The 21,776-nt window shown below is 39.8% G+C and overlaps 2 protein-coding genes across 3 annotated transcripts in view; one reads left to right on the forward strand and one right to left on the reverse strand.

The window, feature by feature from the left end:
• The window catches only part of VRK2 (VRK serine/threonine kinase 2), a 250,139-nt gene extending 245,666 nt beyond the window's left edge, over positions 1-4,473 (forward strand). The window contains exons 13-14 of the mRNA XM_053712032.1: positions 1,350-1,469; positions 4,109-4,473. Of these exons, the coding sequence (XP_053568007.1) occupies positions 1,350-1,469; positions 4,109-4,318 (330 nt within the window). The 3' untranslated portion in view covers positions 4,319-4,473. The remainder of the gene's footprint in view (positions 1-1,349; positions 1,470-4,108) is intronic.
• The window catches only part of FANCL (FA complementation group L), a 332,294-nt gene continuing 314,033 nt past the window's right edge, over positions 3,516-21,776 (reverse strand). For both annotated transcript variants that reach the window (XM_053712035.1, XM_053712034.1), the window contains 4 exons: positions 15,181-15,262; positions 13,983-14,099; positions 5,402-5,473; positions 3,516-4,406 (listed from right to left, as the gene is read on the reverse strand). In XM_053712035.1, coding sequence (XP_053568010.1) covers positions 4,374-4,406; positions 5,402-5,473; positions 13,983-14,099; positions 15,181-15,262 — 304 coding nt within the window. In that variant the 3' untranslated portion in view covers positions 3,516-4,373. The remainder of the gene's footprint in view (positions 4,407-5,401; positions 5,474-13,982; positions 14,100-15,180; positions 15,263-21,776) is intronic.

Here is a 21,776-nt window from a genome sequence, read left to right on the forward strand (position 1 = left end):
CATTCGACCGAAGGCTAGGAAGAAAAAGGAGAAACTATAGGGTGCAGTGGTGACTGAAGTTTTTAAAATAAAAATATACTACCTGTCTTAAATAGACAGGGCGGACCGTGGACTTGATACATCACAAGAAAAAGAAATGTATCAGGTAAGCAAAAATTCTGTTTTCTCTTGTAAGATGTATCGAGTCCACGGATTCATCCATACTTATGGGATACCAATACCAAAGCTTTAGGACACGGATGAAGGGAGGGACAAGACAGGTACCTTAAACGGAAGGCACCACTGCTTGTAGAACCTTTCTCCCAAAAATAGCCTCAGAAGAAGCAAAAGTATCAAATTTGGAAAAAGTATGAAGCGAAGACCAAGTCGCCGCCTTACAAATCTGTTCAACAGAAGCCTCATTGTACTCTTCAGCCCTTGTGAGAACAGCAGTGGATCTTAGTTACAAAAATGCTAAGATCATCATCCTCCTTGCAGAAATCTTAATCCCTTTTCTGCCAGAGAGTAAATAGTACACACCGGTACCATTTAAAATAACAAACTTTTGCTTGAGAAAATAAAAACGAATATTTTTGTCACCACACTCCCTTTGCCCTTCCTAGCAGTTAAGCAGGCAGAGAGAATGACTGGGGCGTGGAGCTAAGGGAGGAGCTATATGGACAGCTCTGCTGTGGGTGCTCTCTCTGCCACTTCCTGTTAGGAAGGAGAATATCCCATAAGTATTGAGAAAAGAGAAAGAGAAAAGTGCCTGTTCCAACTTACATACAAATTCAACTTAAGAACAAACCTACAGAACCTATCTTGTTTGTAACCTGGGGACTGCCTGCATAGTGGCCATGTGTGTTTGTTGAGTTATATTTTTTTTAAATGTAATTGATTGAGTAGGCAACATTTATATCTGTTTGGTGACATTGTTTTGTAACCTCAATATGGCAGGAGTCTGTTTTGTGTAAAACCGATGTTACCCACAAATAGGCCGAAAAGTGTTGCCTGGGGATTTATCAAGTTCTTTTAGTTGTGGGATTGAATAAGGGAAAAATTACTCTGAAAATGTGTTGATAATTGTTGAAAACGATCAGACATGTCAAGAATAGGACACATTTTTCACAAAACGGATAATGAAAAAAGTGTTTCTGATAAGCATTGATAATGTTTGATTGTTATCCACCCCTATATAGGAAGGTTGTGTAAAATACTGTTCAGTGTAAAGTTTTCTAGGAAAACAGTTAATAAAAAAAAAATTTGGGGGGGAAATCCTAAAAGTCAGCAGTGTAAAATGTTTGTAAATGTAAAAACTGTATTTTTTACTTTTATTTTCATTATATCATTTCTGGTGACCTATTTCACAGAAACAACATCTAGAAAAGAACTATGTTGGTGCCAAATCTAACCTGATGAAGGATCATGACCTTGGAAAGTCTAGCAAATTACACAAACAGACGGATGACTTAGACATTACAAGGACAAAGGTAAGTTTCAGTTTGGTCCAGAGGATCTGTTGTTTAATTACAAATATATTTTAAAACAAATTTTCCAGATTACTTCCATTACCAAATGTGCTTCATACTCTTGGTATCCTTTGTTGACGGAGCAGCAGTGCACTACTATGTGCAGCCACCAATCAGCAGCTAACTCTAAGTAGTCCATTACTGCTCCTGAGCCTACCTAAGTATGCTTTTCAACAAAGGATATCAAGAAATCAAAGCTAATTTGATAATAGAGGTAAACTGGTAAGTTGTTTAAACTGCCTGCTCTATCTGAATCATTAAAGTTGAATTTGGACTTTACTGTCTCTAAAAAGATGCATGCAGGCATTTAAATGATTTTAAAACTTTACAGCAAAGTACAAATTAAACTTAAATGGATTGGATTGAGCATTTATACAACTTTCCAATGTTGCTTTGTTCTCTTGTGGGCTAATTTATGAAGCTGCATTCACAGCTTTTGAGGCTATACGGAGCGGGCCTGCAGCCACATATTTAAGAAGCAGAAACTGCTTATTTTGCCTCTCTGCCACCTCAGATTTGGTGAGAGCAATCACCCCTACAGTAGCTCGTTCAGGGTTATTGACATGCCCTGGTCTTGCGCTATTGGCTGTACAAGAGCAGGGGGCGGCATTGCACAAGAAATCTCTTGTGCATTGTTACATTTCTTTATGCGATGCATATACTTGCAAACCTGTCCACCTGCAATGATGATACATTTTGCCTTTGGCATCCTTTGTCATAAAAAATCTATTATGTGAGGGATTTAGCGCACCCACATTATCCGACAATGTAATGTTAGCACACCCTAGACTATCGCTCAAGAGATAAAAATAAAATTGGGCTTGTAATATGTGCGCAAAAATGAAAGCGCTAATATTTTTACACTCCACTTATTACCTAGGTCTATAGATTCCATTTATCATGTGCTGGGCGGACAAGGCTCGCTATTATAAACCTTGTCCTTGCAACAAGTGGCCCCATCTACTGCCCGCATTTAACATTGCACAAACTGCTTGTGCAATGCTGCGCATGAGCAGGGGATGTCAATCATCTCGATTGGAACGAATCAGGATGATTGACATCTGCCACGCTTTAGGTGACGAAGAGGCTAAGTAGCAGCAGTCTTAAACACAAGGCTGAAATGCTGGGGCTCTGCTCTAAAGCTGTATTTGCAGCTTAAAGGGACACTAAACCCAATTTTTTTCTTTCATGATTCAGTTAGAGCAGCAATTTTAAGCAACTTTCTAATTTACTCCTATTATCAATTTTTCTTCCTTCTCTTGCTATCTTTATTTAAAAAGCAGGAATGTAAAGCTTAGGAGCCAGCCCATTATAGGTTCAGCACCCTGGATAGCGCTTACTTATTTGTGGTTAGATTTAGCCACCAATAAGCAAGCATAACCCATGCTACTACTTTTTAGTTGCATGATGCTTAAAGAATATTATCTTTGACCAGTTTTATACTATTCCTAAAACATTATGTCAGATTCTACTGAAAGGATGGGAAAACTGCATTTCCAGTGAGTTTTACAAGAGCAAATTTGGAAGGAGAAGATCCAGTTTTAGCATGTCTGCATGTGCACGAGCACTTTATCAGACAAGACATCTGTGACCCTACTCTGGTCACGGTTTTCTTTGGGAGGAAAGTGTGTTTACTGCTATGTGTATAGGTTTATTTACCCACCTGTGTTTGTGTATCAGGGAGAAGAGTATTCACTGCTCTCTCTGTATGTCAAAGAAAAAAGTGAATCAGTGTTGAGTATAGGTCATAGTTGTGTGGCAGGGAGGGTTTAATTATTGGTACTGTATGTGTGCAGGTATTCAGCAATAAGGGATACTCTTTATCATTGTTCCTGTAACAATGTCATAATCCATTTTCACATGCATAATATAAAAAGGAAGCGGGACAGGAAGAATAATTCCTAATGCCTTGGATGGCACAGAACCTAACTATGCAATTGCCCTCAGTCAACTCCTACATTGTTAGTTTAAGATCTGTATAAAATGATGAATAAATATGCATACATCTGGATAGTATTGTGTCTTTATAAATTAATAACAATGGTTGAGATTAAAACTAAATCCAAATGACATTACAATACATTTTTAATGAACACAGTATTCTCTGATGGTTGGTAATGTAATATTAAACTAGAGAAACACATCTACAAATGCATACATACAACCCACTTGATGAACCATCTTATATACTGAAGATATAAAATACCCTCCTATACTGAAGCAATGAATTCAAGGGCTACCAGGTGATGAGCAGCCTTTTTAAATAATGTACAATATGGTTTTCAAATGGCTACATTGGTTGACCAAAACTCACACCGTTCATATTGTATTATTTTAGGAATGGACACAAAGTAAATTTGTAATATAAACTTGATGATGTATTTGGTTATATTGGTACCTTGTATGCTTTTCATAGTAGCCACATGCACATTTTTGAAAGTAGAAGATAAAGTTGCGACAGTACTGTTTACAAATACATCATTTAGTGTTTCAAGCTGAAATTTACGTTTGTGCTTTAATAGTGCTTTGTGTTTCATGGATTCAAACACTGCTTGGAACATACCTTAGAGAATGCATTATATAACATTATTTCTTTACAGAAAACATTAAATGGAGGTCTTCATCAGAGACTAACATTATCCTCAGCTACAGAAAATGGAAACAATATACAAAATCTACCAGTTATGCAAGAATATTCAATTTCATATGAAGATGAAAAACATCACCAAGACAGAGAAAGTGTATATCAATATGTTTTTGTAATTTCTATTCTTTTGTTAATGATATGTCTTACATTATATTATTTTTAATAATGACTCTGTTCCATTGCTTGAAATGGTGGTTGTCTATTAAACAGCTGTTTTATTATTTCTTGGTTGACATCTTCAGTGTAATAGGCTGGAAAAGAAAACAATGAACTTTTTTTTATTAAATTCATACGAAACCATGTCACATTTTCAAAGTTTATGCTCTTTGTCATCATTCATTATACGCCAGAACCAACGGTTAGTATATACTGTTGGTATATACCAGGGGTCGCCAACCTTTCGGACCTCAGGGACCACTAAACTCACAATTTTGAATCCTGTGGACCACTAACATGAATTTTTTTTAAAAAGGTACAAACCTCTAATGTGTGTGTATATATATATATATATATATATATATATATATATATATATATATATATATATATATATACACATACATACTGTACATAATTAGTATAACCATAGCTAAGTTTACACATATTTAACAATATTTTTTTTGGAATTAACTAACTGAATGACAGAACTGAGAGAATACTTCCAAATGACAGGTGAGCTAACCATGACTGATGTTACTGGCAATTACTATAATACTGGTGAGATATGGCTGATCTGCTGGATGGCAATTACTGGAATTCTGGTGGAATGGCTTTGTGCGCAGGAAAAATATTAGAATGTAAAATAATTAATATTTAAGTTTAAAAAAAGAAGATAGAGGGGAGTAAGACAAACAGTGATGCAAGTCCATCTGAAGGAATTAGGAAAACTACTACAAAGAGACAGGTAAAGGGAAGAAAATAAATTAAATATAAGATAGAATTTTTGATTTAAGACTTTCATTTTTTATATACTTTAATTTCAAGCCAAGACTATACCAACCTCAGCTGGCTATAGAATGGAAGCATCTTACTCTGAGCAGTGCGCCAGGCAGGAGGAATTAAAAATACAATCTAGCTACGCAAGTTGAGCAGTACTATGCAACATCCATGGACCACTGGTTGGCGACCGCTAGTATATACTATACCATTGCAAGTCCTTTATGCAGTGGATTAGCAAATACAGTATTGACATGTATCAGGGAATAATGATAGATTGAATAGATCTGAAATAGAAAATGAATTTTACCTTGTTGCAGTAAGGGCATTCACCGTATATAATGTTGAAGCTTTGTCTACTGGAAGGCAGACCTCTCAACCACTATGAAGAGAAAATTATTTAGGTATAAGCAGCATAATAGAACTCTTGCAATATATACGGAAAAAAACCAAACATGTAGATCTGTTAAATGCAAGACTTTTGTAGCTATGATGTGAATTTTGATGGTACTTATGTATATTTCTAGGTAAATATTATCTTGAATTCTGTTTAAAAACACATGTATTAAACTTTCATTTAGATAGGGCATGTCATTTTAAACAACTTTCTAATTTACTTTTATCATTAAATTTTCTTTGTTCTTTTGGTATTCTTAGTTGAAAGCTAAACCTAGGTAGGCTCATATGCCTTTTTCCAAGCCCTTTAAAGGGACATTCAAAGTGGTTTCAAAGCACACCAGCTACTTCATATACACAAAAAAAACTGAAAATGCAATTTCTCACACATTCTATGCTCTACAGCTGGTATGACAAATACATTAAAGAAAAAAACTATTTTACAGTATACTGTCCCTTTAAGCAATTAGGGCGGGGACAGACAAATAATAAATGTGTGTGTAAATAGGTTAATGGTGAGCTAACCAGAAGAACCTTAAGTGGGGGGGGGGGGTATCACAATGTATAGACCACTGGGAACCAGCTGATTTATTTAGGTGTGGCTCAAACTGGACACAAGAAGTCTTGACGAACTCACATTGTGGGAAAACTTTATGGCAGTTAAAAGTAATTGAGATCACAAGGTTCTTCAGTATCTGTACAAAAAATTAAAATAATAAAAAAAAATCTGGTTTGAGCAGAGTCACAGTCAATGCTACCATAGTTCAGATGTGTAGACACACCAGAATAAAGCTGTCAGATAAAAAGTAATCCAACATACAGTGCCCTTACTTTCTGGAATCCATTAGAGACACAAATGACCACTCTCTTACATGGTAACATATGTTAAGCCAAAACAGGATTATAACATTTTAAAAGTTATAACAAATTAATTGTAAACCCCTCCCCCAAAAAATATAAACGCTTTAGGACAGTGAAAGCTTTTATTTTCCACAAATCCCTTAAAAACTCTTGACAATTCGATACAGCCGAGGTAATTTACAATCCAAGTCAACAGATGTATAAATTCACAGCCTCGCTTTTAGCAGAGTAACCTGATGAGAACAGATCACTAACATTCCAGAAGACAATAACAAAAGGTTTCTAGGACAGTGATTTATAATAAATATCAATCAAAGAGCAAAATATCAAGTTCCCGGGTTCTCTGCAAAGCAGCACTATATTTTGAGCCATTATACTGGACTTGAGAGTAAAAATGTTAAAATGAACTAAGTGCAAGTTGTTTAAAAGTGCATGTGCTATCTAAATCATGAAAGTTTAATTCTGACTTTGCTATCCCTTTAATGCACAAACTTTTATCTTTACATATGCTTCCGAAATAAAAAAAGTATGGCATTATATTGGTACCAGAAAAAGACAGGGAAAGGTACCAAAGAAGTACATTTCTAAACATGTTTACGAGTTCCATGCTTCAATATGACTTTCTAAAACTGTACTTGTAAAAATGGTTAGTCCATCACCACAGTAGATCTCAGCTCATGTAAAAGGGCATTTTAGTGACTATATATATATTAGGCATTTGCTTCGGCACATAAATGTGTCCAAGAAAATCAATCCTGGTTAACAAATGTTGCCATCTATTGGTTTTCTTAATTAAATTTTTTTGTTTTGTTTTTAAATCCGATATTGCAAATATTACATTTATTTAGTTGGATAATCATTTATAGTTTTTCCCCAAGACACACACTATTTACTACATTACACAAGTGCAGAGTAAAATGATGTAAGCAGGATCTTAAAGGGACCTGAAACCCCAAAATTTTCTTTCATGATTCAGATAGAGATTACAATTTTAAACAACTTTCTAATTTACTTCTTATCTAATTTGTTCCATTCTCTTGGTATAATTTATTTAAGGAGCAGCAATGCACTAATGGTTTCTAACTGACCACATTGGACAATCACAATCAATATAAATATATGCAGCAACCAATCAGAAGCTAGAACCTAGGTTCTCTGCTGCTCCTGAGCTTGCCTAGATAAACCTTTCAGCAAAGGATAACAAGAGAAGGAAGCAAATTAAATAATAGAAGTAAATTAGAAAGTTGTTTAAAATTGTATGTTCTATCTAAATTATGAACAAACAAATTTGGGTTTCATGTCCCTTCAACACACAAAAAGTATGAAAGATTTCAATGATCGTTTGACAGGGACATAAAAAATAAATCCAAGTTGATTTTGTTCTCTTGGTACCCTTTTTGTTGGAGAGCATATGTAGGTGTTCTCAGGAGCAAGCATGTGTCTTGAGCACTATCTGGCCAGCAGTGTTTATAACAATTTATAACACAGTGGCCATAAAGCACTCAAGAATGCTCTATCCATGATGTCCCTTTTATACGATCTTCTACTTATATGAACAATGAATATAGAAAAAAAGTAAATTTATGCTTACCTGATAAATTGATTTCTTCTATGCTACGACAAGTCCACGGATTCATCCATTACTTGTGGGATATTATCCTTCCCAACAGGAAGTGGCAAAGAGCACCACAGCAGAGCTTTCTATATAGCTCCTCCCTTAGCTCCACCCCCCAGTCATTCGACCGAAGGTACAGGAAGAAAAAGGAGAAACTAAAAGGTGCAGAGGTGACAAGTTTAAAATCAAAAAAATATAATCTGTCTTAAAATGACAGGGCGGGCCGTGGACTCGTCGTACCATAGAAGAAATCAATTTATCAGGTAAGCATAAATTTACTTTTCTTCTATAATGGTACGACAAGTCCACGGATTCATCCATTACTTGTGGGATACAATACCAAAGCTACAGGACACGGATGAACGGGAGGGACAAGACAGATGGCTAAACAGAAGGCACCACTGCTTGAACTTTTCTCCCAAAAATAGCCTCCGAAGCAGCAAAAGTATCAAATTTGTAAAATTTGGAAAAGGTATGAAGCGAAGACCAAGTCACAGCCTTACAAATCTGTTCAACAGAAGCATCATTTTTAAAAGCCCATGTGGAAGCCACCGCTCTAGTAGAGTGAGCTGTAATTCGTTCAGGAGGCTGCTGTCCAGCAGTCTCGTATGCCAAACGGATGATGCTTTTCAGGCAAAAAGAAAGAGAGGTAGCCGTAGCTTTTTGACCTCTACGTTTTCCCGAATAGACATCAAACAAAGAAGATGTTTGACGAAAATCTTTGGTCGCTTGCAAGTAAAACTTCAAAGCACGAACCACGTCCAAGTTGTGCAACAGACGCTCCTTCTTAGAGGAAGGATTAGGACACAGAGAAGGAACAATAATCTCCTGATTAATATTCTTATTAGTAACAACTTTAGGAAGGAATCCAGGTTTGCTACGCAAAACCACCTTATCAGCATGGAAAACTAGATAAGGCGAGTCGCATTGCAATGCAGATAGTACAGAAATTCTTCGAGCCGAAGAGATAGCAACTAAAAACAGAACTTTCCAAGAAAGAAGCTTAATATCTATGAAATGCATAGGTTCAAACGGAACCCCTTGAAGAACTTTAAGAACTAAATTCAAACTCCATGGCGGAGCAATAGGTTTAAACACAGGCTTGATTCTAACTAAAGCCTGACAGAACAACTGAACGTCTAGAACATCTGCCAGACGCTTGTGCAGTAAAATTGATAAAGCCGATATCTGTCCCTTTAGGGAACTAGCTGATAGCCCCTTCTCCAATCCTTCTTGGAGAAAGGACAAAATCCTAGGAATCCTGATCTTACTCCATGAGTAGCCTTTGGATTTGCACCAATAAAGATATTTACGCCATATCTTATGATAAATTTTCCTAGTGACAGGCTTCCGAGCCTGAATCACGGTATCTATGACCGACTCAGAGAATCCCCGCTTGGATAAAATCAAGCGTTCAATCTCCAGGCAGTCAGCCGCAGAGAAACTAGATTTGGATGCTGGAAGGGACCTTGAATCAGAAGGTCCTGTCTCAGTGGCAGAGTCCATGGTGGAAGAGATGACATCTCCACCAGGTCTGCATACCAAGTCCTGCGTGGCCATGCAGGTGCTATCAAAATCACAGAAGCTCTCTCCTGTTTGATTCTGGCAATTAAACGAGGAAGGAGAGGAAATGGTGGAAACACATAAGCCAGGTTGAACGACCAGGGTACTGCTAGAGCATCTATCAGTACTGCTTGAGGATCCCTTGATCTGGACCCGTAACAAGGAAGTTTGGCATTCTGACGAGACGCCATCAGATCCAATTCCGGTGTGCCCCATTGATGAATCAATTGTGCAAACACCTCCGGATGGAGTTCCCACTCCCCCGGATGAAAAGTCTGACGACTTAGAAAATCCACTTCCCAGTTCTCCACTTCTGGGATATAGATTGCTGACAGATGGCAAGAGTGAGTCTCTGCCCATCGAATTATTTTGGTAACCTCTATCATCGCTAAAGAACTCTTTGTTCTCCCCTGATGATTGATATATGCTACAGTCGTGATATTTTCCGACTGGAATCTTATGAATCTGGCCGAAGCCAGCTGAGGCCACGCCTGAAGTGCGTTGAATATCGCTCTCAGTTCTAGAATATTGATCGGGAGGAGAGCCTCCTCCTGAGTCCACACACCCTGTGCTTTCAGGGAGTTCCAGACTGCACCCCAGCCCAATAGGCTGGCGTCCGTCGTCAATATGACCCATGCTGGCCTGCGGAAACACATTCCCTGGGACAGATGATCCTGTGACAACCACCAAAGAAGAGAGTCTCTGGTCTCTTGATCCAGATTTATCTGAGGAGATAAATCCGCATAATCCCCATTCCACTGTTTGAGCATGCATAGTTGCAGTGGCCTGAGATGCAAGCGAGCAAACGGAACTATGTCCATTGCCGCTACCATGAGTCTGATTACCTCCATACACTGAGCCACTGACGGCCGGGGAATGGAATGAAGAGCTCGGCAGGTGGTTAAAATCTTTGATTTCCTGACCTCCGTCTGATAGATTCGGTGGACATGAAAAATTTTCTAAGTTCCCAGGAATGGAACTCTTGTGAGAGGGATAAGTGAACTCTTTTTTACGTTCACCTTCCACCCGTGAGATCTTAGAAAAGCCAACACGATGTCCGTGCGAGATTTGGCTAGGTGGTAAGTTGACGCCTGAATTAAGATATCGTCCAGATAAGGCGCCACTGCTATGCCCCGCGGTCTGAGAACCGCAAAAAGGGACCCTAGCACTTTTGTGAAAATTCTGGGAGCTGTGGCCAACCCGAAGGGAAGAGCCACAAACTGGTAATGCTTGTCCAGGAAGGCGAACCTGAGGAACTGGTGATGATCTTTGTGGATAGGGATGTGTCAATTTATGACCACCACAGTGGTCATAAATTGACACTCCTGTATCATTGGTAAAATAGTCTGAATGGTCTCCATTTTGAAGGATGGGACTCTGAGGAATTTGTTTAGAATCTTGAGATCTAAAATTGGTCTGAAGGTTCCCTCTTTCTTGGGAACCACAAACAGATTGGAGTAAAACCCCTGCCCCTGTTCTGTTTTCGGAACTGGGCAGATCACTCCCATGGTATATAGGTCTTCTACACAGCGTAAGAACGCCTCTCTCTTTGTCTGGTTTACAGACAATTGAGAAAGATGGAATCTCCCTCTTGGCGGAGAATCCTTGAAATCTAGAAGATACCCCTGGGTTACGATTTCTAATGCCCAGGAGTCCTGAACGTCTCTTGCCCATGCCTGAGCAAAGAGAGAAAGTCTGCCCCCTACTAGATCCGGTCCCGGATCGGGGGCTACCCCTTCATGCTGTCTTGATGGCAGCAGCAGGTTTCTTGGCCTGTTTACCTTTGTTCCAAGTCTGGTTAGGTTTCCATACCGACTTGGATTGAGCAAAATTCCCCTCTGGTTTTGCAGCAGGGGAAGAGGTAGCGGGACCACCTTTGAAGTTCCGAAAGGAACGAAAATTATTTTGTTTGTTTTATCCTGAGGGAGGGCATGGCCTTTTCCTCCAGTGATGTCTGAAATTATCTCTTTCAGTTCAGGCCCTAATAGGGTCTTACCTTTGAAAGGAATGGCTAAAAGCTTAGATTTTGATGACATCAGCAGACCAGGACTTAAGCCATAACGCTCTACGCGCTAAAATGGCGAAACCTGAATTCTTTGCCGCTAATTTAGCCAGTTGAAAAGCGGCATCTGTAATGAAAGAATTAGCCAGCTTGAGAGCCCTAATTCTACCCAGAATATCATCCAATGGGGTCTCAACCTGAAGAGCCTCCTCCAGAGCCTCGAACCAAAAGGCAGCTGCAGTAGTTACAGGAACAATGCACGCTATAGGTTGTTGAAGAAAACCCTGATGAATAAATATTTTCTTTAAGAGACCCTCTAATTTTTTATCCATAGGATCTTTGAAAGCACAACTGTCCTCAATAGGTATAGTTGTACGCTTAGCCAGGGTAGAAATAGCTCCCTCCACCTTAGGGACCGTCTGCCACGAGTGGGAGAAAACGGAATACCTGGTCTATCCCACTCCTTAGTAACAATGTCCGAAATCCTCTTAGGGACCGGAAAAACATCAGTGTAGACAGGAACCTCTAGATATCTGTCCATTTTACACAATTTCTCTGGAACTAAAATAGGGTCACAATCATCCAGAGTCGCTAAAACCTCCCTGAGCAATAAGCGGAGGTGTTCTAGTTTAAATTTAAAAGCCGTCATATCTGAATCTGTCTAAGGGAACATCTTTCCTGAATCAGAAATCTCTCCCTCAGACAGCAAATCCCTCACCCCCAACTCAGAACATTGTGAGGGTACATCGGATATGGCTAATAAAGCGTCAGAGGGCTCAGCATTTACTCTCACACCAGACCTACTGTGCTTCCCCTGCAACCCAGGCAGCTTAGATAAAACCTCTATGAGGGTAGTATTCATGACTGCGGCCATATCTTGCAGGGTGAAAGAATTAGACGCACTAGAAGTACTTGGCGTCGCTTGTGCGGGCGTTAATGGTTGTGACACTTGGGGAGAATTAGATGGCACAACCTGATTCTCTTCTGACTGAGAATCATCCTGCGACATACTTTTAGTTGCTAAAATATGTACTTTGCAATTTATTGCCCTTTCAGTGCATGAGGGCCACATTTTAAGTGGGGGTTCCACAATGGCTTCTAAACACATTGAACATTGGCTTTCCTCAATGTCAGACATGTTGAACAGGCTAGTAATGACCACAAACAAGCTTGAAAACACTTTATTTAGTGAAAAAATAACAATCTTAAAAAACGGTACTGCGCCTTTAAGATAAAAAAAGCATACACGTTCTGCAAAACTGCCTTAAAATACACCAATCCTTTCAATTTTTTTATATGATATACAAATAATGCAGCTGAGATTGCCCCACAAAGAAAAGAACAGTTAACCCTTTACTGTGCAAAACCGGATCGTTAATAGGCCTAAATCCGGACAAAAACACCCCCTGCACCAAACTAGCCATGTGGGTTCTAAAACACAAACCAGAAGCCCAGTGTACCCTCAATAAAGTCCCAAGAAAAAATGTTATTGAAATATACTCTTTCAGTTCCCAAAAACGTTAACAGCACTCCCAGGTCACAAAAACGTTTGCCCACAAACATACTCAGTGTCAACCATCTTTTATTAGCCCCTTATGCAAGCTTAATAATACCCTTTATATCTACTAGGATTACTGCTTACCCTCTCCCTCATAGGGATCTGTCAGCCAAATCTGAAATACCACAGTCTCTCCAGAAAAAAATGACTGAACATACCTCACTGCTTATAGCATGAAAGGGTTCCTCACACTGAAGTTTCTTGTACTCCTCAGCCATTCTGTGGTAACTGCTCTGGATCTTAGTGACAAATGCTAAGATCATCAGCCTCCAGGCAGAAGTCTTCATCCATCTGCTGCCTGAGAGTAAATAGTACACACCGGTACCATTTAAAATAAAAAACTCTTGCTTGAAGAAATAAAAAAACTAATATTTTATCACCTCTTTCACTTTACCCTTCCTAGTACTTAGAGTAGGCAAAGAGAATGACTGGGGGGTGGAGCTAAGGGAGGAGCTATATAGACAGCTCTGCTGTGGTGCTCTTTGCCACTTCCTGTTAGGAAAGATAATATCCCACAAGTAATGGATGAATCCGTGGACTCGTCGTACCATTATAGAAGAAATATACATTAAATAATAAAAATACTATAATTATTCAGGATTGCCGCTTTAAAGGAGGACACATGAAAAATACTTAAGTCAGGGGCTGTTTTAACAAATGCTTTAAAATAATGTTCTGTTGCTAGGACCCTGACATATGTGTTTTTCACAAGTCTTCCCCTTTAAAGTGGCAATATGGCAACCCTATATATAAGGCTTGAAGTCATTTTAGATCTGCTGAGAGCCTCTTTTCTTGTTTATACCAAACTAATTATTTTTAGTAAAAAGTAAATATTGGGGAAAAAACATTAAAACAATGAATGGCAATAAAAGAATAACATATATGTGGACGTTTACCTCATATAAACATGCTTGGTGGAACGGCTGACCACATCTTGGATCATCACACACCTGATCTGGAATGGCAGAATCCAGTCGATATGCATAGCATATGCCACATTCCATACTGAAATCCTTTAAACATATTATAGTATTATTGATCACAGATGAAAAAGATGAATAGTTATACAAAATATGGGCCCCATGTACGAAACAGCATTAACTGCTCCGGAGCCCTTGCGGGACAGGTTCGCACATGTGAGCCTGCTTCTCGTAAATGTAAGAAGCAGTGGTCATTAGACCACTGCTTCTTACACTCTGTGGCGTAGATAAATCATTGACAGCTCCCTCACTCTCTGTGATTGACAGTCATGCAAGTGAAGGGGTGGGCATTACACACTCATCGGAGTGTGTAATTATGCATTACATCATCAGACCAGGCAACCTTCTTTCATTGCTTCATGATGATGCATACGGCCAGCAGACGAACAGATCTGCTGCTCATATGCAGTGAAGGTGTGCGGACAGCTTCTCAAGTTAAGAAGCTGTCCGCACACCATTTAATACATGGACCCATGGGTTAAAAGCATTTAAAATAGTTTGCATCACTTAGCAGACCAGAGACATACCCCTTAAAAAGATTCTTAAGCACGTTTAGCTTATCTCCATTGTTGTAGCAAAGTGTGTGTGTGTGTGGGCGGGGGGGTCTCCCCAACTATAACATAGTTCTGAATCTTGCAGAATGCAAACCAGTCTCCTTGTAAGTTAGTAGAAACCCCAATTCCATAATGTTATGAGATAATATACAGGCAGAGTTGGCCAAATAAATAACTGAAGTAGTTAATATGCATAACTATGAAGACATAAAAATTCATGCCCTTCTAAGTGATTTAAAATGTCACAATTCAGCACCACAGTCATGCATTGAATAAAATTTGACTGTTTTGAGAAGGATATATTACGGATCTGATAACTGGCAAGTCCTGGAGTAATATTAAATACATAAATAATATCTGGACAATTATTTAAAAAAAATGTTTTTGAATACATTAAAGTGATTGTAAAGCTTAAGAAATTAGAACCCTGTAACTAAAAATAATCTTAAAAACTTTAAAAATATGTATCCCTTGATTTTAAGATTATTTTTAGATAACGGGCACCAATTCCTTAAACTTTACAATCACTTTAATATTGAATATCAAACAACATGACTTACAGTCTTTTCTAAGTTAGAGCGAGATGGGAATTCAATTTCCAATACATCTTTCAAATTTTGCAGTATGCTGTTTTCTGGATCCCTAGGGATAAAAAAAAAATAATAAAAATAAAAAAAGCATATGCAATCAAGTGATTATATTTCCAACCATTCTACCAGTCATATAAAAAGAATAAAAAGAAAGAGTATTAAAGGGACAGTCTAGTCCAAAATAAACTTTCATGATTCAGATAGAGAATGTCATTTTAAACAATTTTTCAATTTACTTTTATCACCAATTTTGCTTTGTTCTCTTGGTATTCTTAGCTGAAAGCTAAACCTAGGAGGTTCATATGCTAATTTCTAAGCCCTTGAAGGCCGCTTCTTCTCTCAGGGCATTTTGACAGTTTTTCACCACTAGAGGGTGTTAGTTCATGTGTGTCATATAGATAACACCGTGCTCACGCACGTGGAGTTCAGGTGAGCCAGCTCTGATTGGCTAAAATGCAAGTCTGTCAAAAGAACTGAAATAAGGGGGCAGTTTGCAGAGGCTTAGATACAAGGTAATCACAGAGGTAAAAAAGTGCATTTATATAACTGTGTTGGTTGTGCTAAACTAGGGAATGGGTAATAAAGGGATTATCTATCTTTTTAAACAATAAAAATTCTGGTGTAGACTGTCCCTTTAAGGCTGAACATGTTTAAGTTCCAGCACTTATATTACAACATGGCTGCTATATGAAAGACCAAAATAGTTTGTATTTTTGTCTTCAAATTCAAACTTGCTATGTCAGTGTTTACATAAAAGTTTTTGCAATGAAAATCTGTAACAGTGACAGTTATGAAAAACTTGTTCTGATGAATGACAGTTGAGAGCCTTCTGTAGTAGGGAAGTGTACAGATAAAGTTATTCTAAAAAACAGAATTTATGCTTACCTGATAAATTTCTTTCTCTTGTGATGTATCGAGTCCACGGATTCATCCATACTTGTGGGATATTCTCCTTCCCTACAGGAAGTGGCAAAGAGAGCACCCACAGCAGAGCTGTCTATACAGCTCCTCCCTTAGCTCCGCCCCCCCAGTCATTCGACCGAAGGCTAGGAAGAAAAAGGAGAAACTATAGGGTGCAGTGGTGACTGAAGTTTTTTAATTAAAAATATACTACCTGTCTTAAACAGACAGGGCGGGCCGTGGACTCGATACATCACAAGAGAAAGAAATTTATCAGGTAAGCATAAATTCTGTTTTCTCTTGTAAGATGTATCGAGTCCATGGATTCATCCATACTTGTGGGATACCAATACCAAAGCTTTAGGACACGGATGAAGGGAGGGACAAGACAGGTACCTTAAACGGAAGGCACCACTGCTTGTAAAACCTTTCTCCCAAAAATAGCCTCCGAAGAAGCAAAATTATCGAATTTGTAAAATTTGGAAAAAGTATGAAGCGAAGACCAAGTCGCCGCCTTACAAATCTGTTCAACAGAAGCCTCATTTTTAAAAGGCCATGTGGAAGCCTCTGCTCTAGTAGAATGAGCAGTAATTTTTTAAGGAGGCTGCTGGCCAGCAGTCTCATAAGCCAAACGGATGATGCTTTTCAGCCAAAAGGAAAGAGAGGTAGCCGTAGCCTTTTGACCTCTCAGTTTACCAGAATAAACAACAAACAATGAAGATGTTTGACGGAAATCTTTAGTTGCTTGTAAGTAGAACTTTAAAGCACGAACCACATCAAGATTGTGCAACAGACGTTCCTTCTTTGATGAAGGATTAGGACACAGGGAAGGAACAACAATCTCCTGATTGATATTCCTATTAGAAACAACCTTAGGAAGAAACCCAGGTTTGGTACGCAAAACCACCTTATCTGTATGGAAAACAAGGTAAGGTGAATCACACTGTAAAGCAGATAACTCAGAAACTCTTCAAGCCGAAGAGATAGCTACTAAAAACAAAACTTTCCAAGATAGAAGCTTAATATCTATGGAATGCATAGGTTCAAACGGAACCCCTTGAAGAACATTAAGAACCAAGTTTAGGCTCTATGGTGGAGCAACAGGTTTAAATACAGGCTTGATCCTGACCATGGCCTGACTAAACGCTTGAATGTCTGGAACATCTGCCAGACGTTTGTGTAAAAGAATAGACAAAGCAGATATTTGTCCTTTTAAGGAACTAGCTGATAATCCCTTCTCCAATCCTTCTTGGAGAAAGGACAGAATTCTAGGAATCCTAATCTTACTCCATGAGTAACCCTTGGATTCACACCAACAAAGATATTTGCGCCAAATCTTATGATAGATTTTCCTGGTGACAGGCTTTCTAACCTGAATCAGGGTATCAATGACCGACTCAGAGAAACCATGCTTTGATAGAATCAGACGTTCAATCTCCAAGCAGTCAGACGCAGAGAAATTAGATTTGGATGCTTGAATTGACCTTGGATTAGAAGGTCCTGCCTCATTGGCAGAGTCCACGGTGGAACAGATGACATGTCCACCAGGTCTGCATACCAAGTCCTGCGTGGCCACGCAGGCGCTATCAGAATCACCAAAGCTCTCTCCTGCTTGATTCTGGCAACCAGACGTGGGAGGAGAGGAAACGGTGGAAATACATAAGCCAGATTGAAGGACCAGGGTACTGCTAGAGCATCTATCAGTACCGCCTGGGGATCCCGGGACCTGGACGCGTAACAAGGAAGTTTGGCGTTCTGTCGGGACGCCATCAGATCCAATTCTGGTGTGCCCCATAGCTGAGTCAGCTGGGCAAATACCTCCGGATGGATCTCCCACTCCCCTGGATGAAAAGTCTGACGACTTAGGAAATCCGCCTCCCAGTTCTCTACCCCTGGGATATGGATTGCTGAGAGATGGCAAGAGTGATCCTCCGCCCATCGGATTATTTTGGTTACCTCCATCATCGCTAAAGAACTCAGTGTTCCTCCTTGATGATTGATATAGGCTACAGTCGTGATGTTGTCCGACTGAAATCTGATGAATTTGGCCGCAGCTAGCTGAGGCCACGCCTGAAGCGCATTGAATATCGCTCTCAGTTCTAGAATGTTTATCGGAAGGAGAGTTTCCTCCCGAGACCATAAGCCCTGTGCTTTCAGGGATTTCCAGACTGCACCCCAGCCTAGCAGGCTGGCATCTGTCGTTACTATGAGCCACTCTGGCCTGCGGAAACACATTCCCTAAGACAGGTGGTCCTGAGACAACCACCAGAGAAGAGAATCTCTGGTCTCTTGGTCCAGATGCAGTTGAGGAGATAAATCTGCATAATCCCCATTCCACTGTTTGAGCATGCATAGTTGCAGTGGTCTGAGGTGTAGGCGGGCATAAGGAACTATGTCCATTGCCGCTACCATGAGTCCGATTGCCTCCATACACTGAGCCACTGATGGCCGAGGAATGGAATGAAGAGCTTGGCAAGCGATTAAAAGTTTTGATTTTCTGACCTCCGTCAGAAATATTTTCATTTCTACCAAGTCTATCAGAGTTCCTAGGAAGGAAACTCTTGTGAGAGGGACGAGAGAACTCTTTTTTATGTTCACCTTCTACCCGTGAGATCTCAGAAAAGCCAACACGATGTCCGCGTGAGACTTGGCTAGCTGGAAAGTCGATGCCTTAATTAAGATGTTGTCTAGATAATGCACGACTGCTATACCCCGCGGTCTTAGAACCGCCAAAAGGGACCCTAGCACCTTTGTGAAAATTCTGGGAGCCGTGGCCAACCCGAAGGGAAGGGCCACAAACTGGTAATGCCTGTCCAGAAAGGCGAATCTGAGGAATTGATGATGATCTCTGTGAATAGGGATGTGTAGATACGCATCCTTTAAGTCCACGGTAGTCATATATTGACCCTCCTGGATCAGAGGAAGAATAGTCCGAATAGTCTCCATCTTGAAAGATGGTACTCTGAGGAATTTGTTTAGAATTTTGAGATCCAAGATTGGTCTGAAAGTTCCCTCTTTTTTGGGAACCACAAACAGGTTGGAGTAAAAACCTAGCCCTTGTTCCGCTCTTGGAACTGGGCGGATCACTCCCATGGTATGTAGGTCTTCTACACAGCGTAAGAACGTCTCTCTCTTTGGCTGGTTTGCAGACAATTGAGAAATGTGAAATCTCCCCCTTGGGGGGGGGGAGTCTTTGAAGTCCAGAAGATATCCCTGGGACACAATTTCTAAAGCCCAGGAATCGTGAACATCTCTTGCCCAAGCCTGAGCGAAGAGAGAGAGTCTGCCCCCTACTAGATCCGGTCCCGGATCGGGGGCTACCCCTTCATGCTGTCTTAAGAGGCAGCAGCAGGCTTCTTGGCCTGTTTACCTTTGTTCCAAGCCTGGTTAGGTCTCCAGACTGACTTGGATTGGACAGAATTCCTCTCTTGCTTTGCTGCAGGGGAAGCTGAAGCGGGACCACCCTTGAAGTTCCGAAAGGAACGAAAATTATTTTGTTTGGTCCTCATCTTATTTGTTTTATCCTGAGGGAGGGAATGGCTTTTCCCTCCAGTGATATCTGAAATAATCTCTTTCAGTGCAGAACTGAATAGGGTCTTTCCTTTGAAAGGGATGTTCAACAATTTAGATTTTGATGACACATCAGAAGACCAGGACTTAAGCCATAATGCCCTGCATGCTAAAATGGCAAAACCTGAATTCTTTGCCGCTAATTTAGCCATTTGGAAATCGGCATCTGTAATGAAAGAATTAGCCAACTTAAGGGCCTTAATTCTATCCATAATATCCTCTAATGGAGTCTCTACCTGGAGAGCCTCTTCTAGAGCCTCAAACCAGAAAGCAGCTGCAGTAGTTACAGGAACAATGCATGCAATAGGTTGGAGAAGAAAACCTTGATGAACAAAAATTTTCTTTAGGAGACCCTCTAATTTTTTATCCATAGGATCTTTGAAAGCACAACTGTCTTCGATAGGTATAGTTGTACGGTTAACAAGAGTAGAAATAGCTCCCTCCACCTTAGGAACAGTCTGCCACGAGTCCTGTATGGTGTCAGATATGGGAAACATTTTCTTAAAAACAGGAGGGGGAGCAAACGTAATACCTGGTCTATCCCACTCCTTAGTAACAATAGTCACAATCCTCTTAGGGACTGGAAAAACATCCGTGTAAACAGGAACCTCTAAGTATCTGTCCATTTTACACAATTTCTCTGGGACCACTATAGGGTCACAATCGTCTAGAGTAGCTAATACCTCCTTGAGCAATAAGCGGAGGTGTTCAAGCTTAAATTTAAAGGCATTCATATCAGAATCTGTCTGAGGGAGCGTCTTCCCTGAATCAGAAATCTCTCCCTCAGATAACAAATCCCTTACCCCTACTTCAGAACATTGTGAGGGTATATCGGATACGGCTACCAAAGCGTCAGACGGCTCAGCATTTGTTCTTAACCCAGAGCTGTCACGCTTTCCTTGTAAACCAGGCAGTTTAGAGAAAACCTCTGTGAGGGTTTTATTCATAACTGTGGCCATGTCTTGTAAAGTAAATGAATTTGACGCATTAGAGGTACTTGGCGTCACTTGTGCGGGCGTTACTGGTTGTGACACTTGGGGAGAGCTAGATGCTAAAACCTCATTTCCTTCTAACTGACAATCGTCTATTGCAATATTTTAAAGTGCTAAAATATGCTCTTTATAATTTATAGACATATCAGTGCAAGTGGGACACATTCTAAGAGGGGGTTCCACAATGGCTTCTAAACACATTGAACAAGGATTTTCCTTGGTGTCACCAACATGTTAAACAGGCTAGTAATGTAACAAGCAAGCTTGGAAAACACTTTAATCAAAGTAAATAACACTTTAAACAAAAACGGTACTGTGCCTTTAAGAGAAAAAAAGGTGCACAAACTCTGCAAAACAGTGTAAAAAAGCAGTAAACAAAACAAAATTTTTACAGTAGCATCATAAAGCCTTAGTAACTTTGCACCACTATGCAAATAAACAATTAACCCTTTAATGTAAAAACCGGATTGAAAAAACTTCAAAACCGGTAAAATAACGTTCAGCACCTTGCCACAGCTCTGCTGTGGCGCCTACCTGCCCTTTAGGAACGATTTGTGGGGAAAAAAAACCTCTTTACAGCACTCAAATACAGTAGGAGCCTCTGGAGAAGTAGCTGGATGCTTCTGAGGTAAAGAAACTGCGCAACTGAGGCGCCAAAATAGGCCCCTCCCACCTCACTCGATGTTATGGGGCCTAAAAGAAACACAACAGAGTGTTTCTTAAACTAGCCATGTGGATTAATAACCCTTAAATAAGCCACAAAGACCCCTTAAAGTCCCTCAAAAAACGTTATATTTTGCAATTAAACCAAAACGTTTTTTTCCTATCAGTGTCACCAGTAACTATGAGCCCTTTATGCAAGCTTGGATTCCTTTTCACTGAATACAGCTTACCCTTCTCTCATGGGGATATTGCCAGCCTTTTCTAGAAATAACACAGTCTGTCTAGAAAAAAATAGACTGAACATACCTTAATGCAGTTTAGCTTGCAAACTGTTCCCCCAACTGAAGTTTTCCTGTACTCTTCAGCCCTTGTGAGAACAGCAGTGGATCTTAGTTACAAAATGCTAAGATCATCATCCTCCTTGCAGAAATCTTCATCCCT

This window comes from Bombina bombina, chromosome 4 (genome assembly GCF_027579735.1).
Source record: "Bombina bombina isolate aBomBom1 chromosome 4, aBomBom1.pri, whole genome shotgun sequence".
Classification (NCBI taxonomy): domain Eukaryota; kingdom Metazoa; phylum Chordata; class Amphibia; order Anura; family Bombinatoridae; genus Bombina; species Bombina bombina.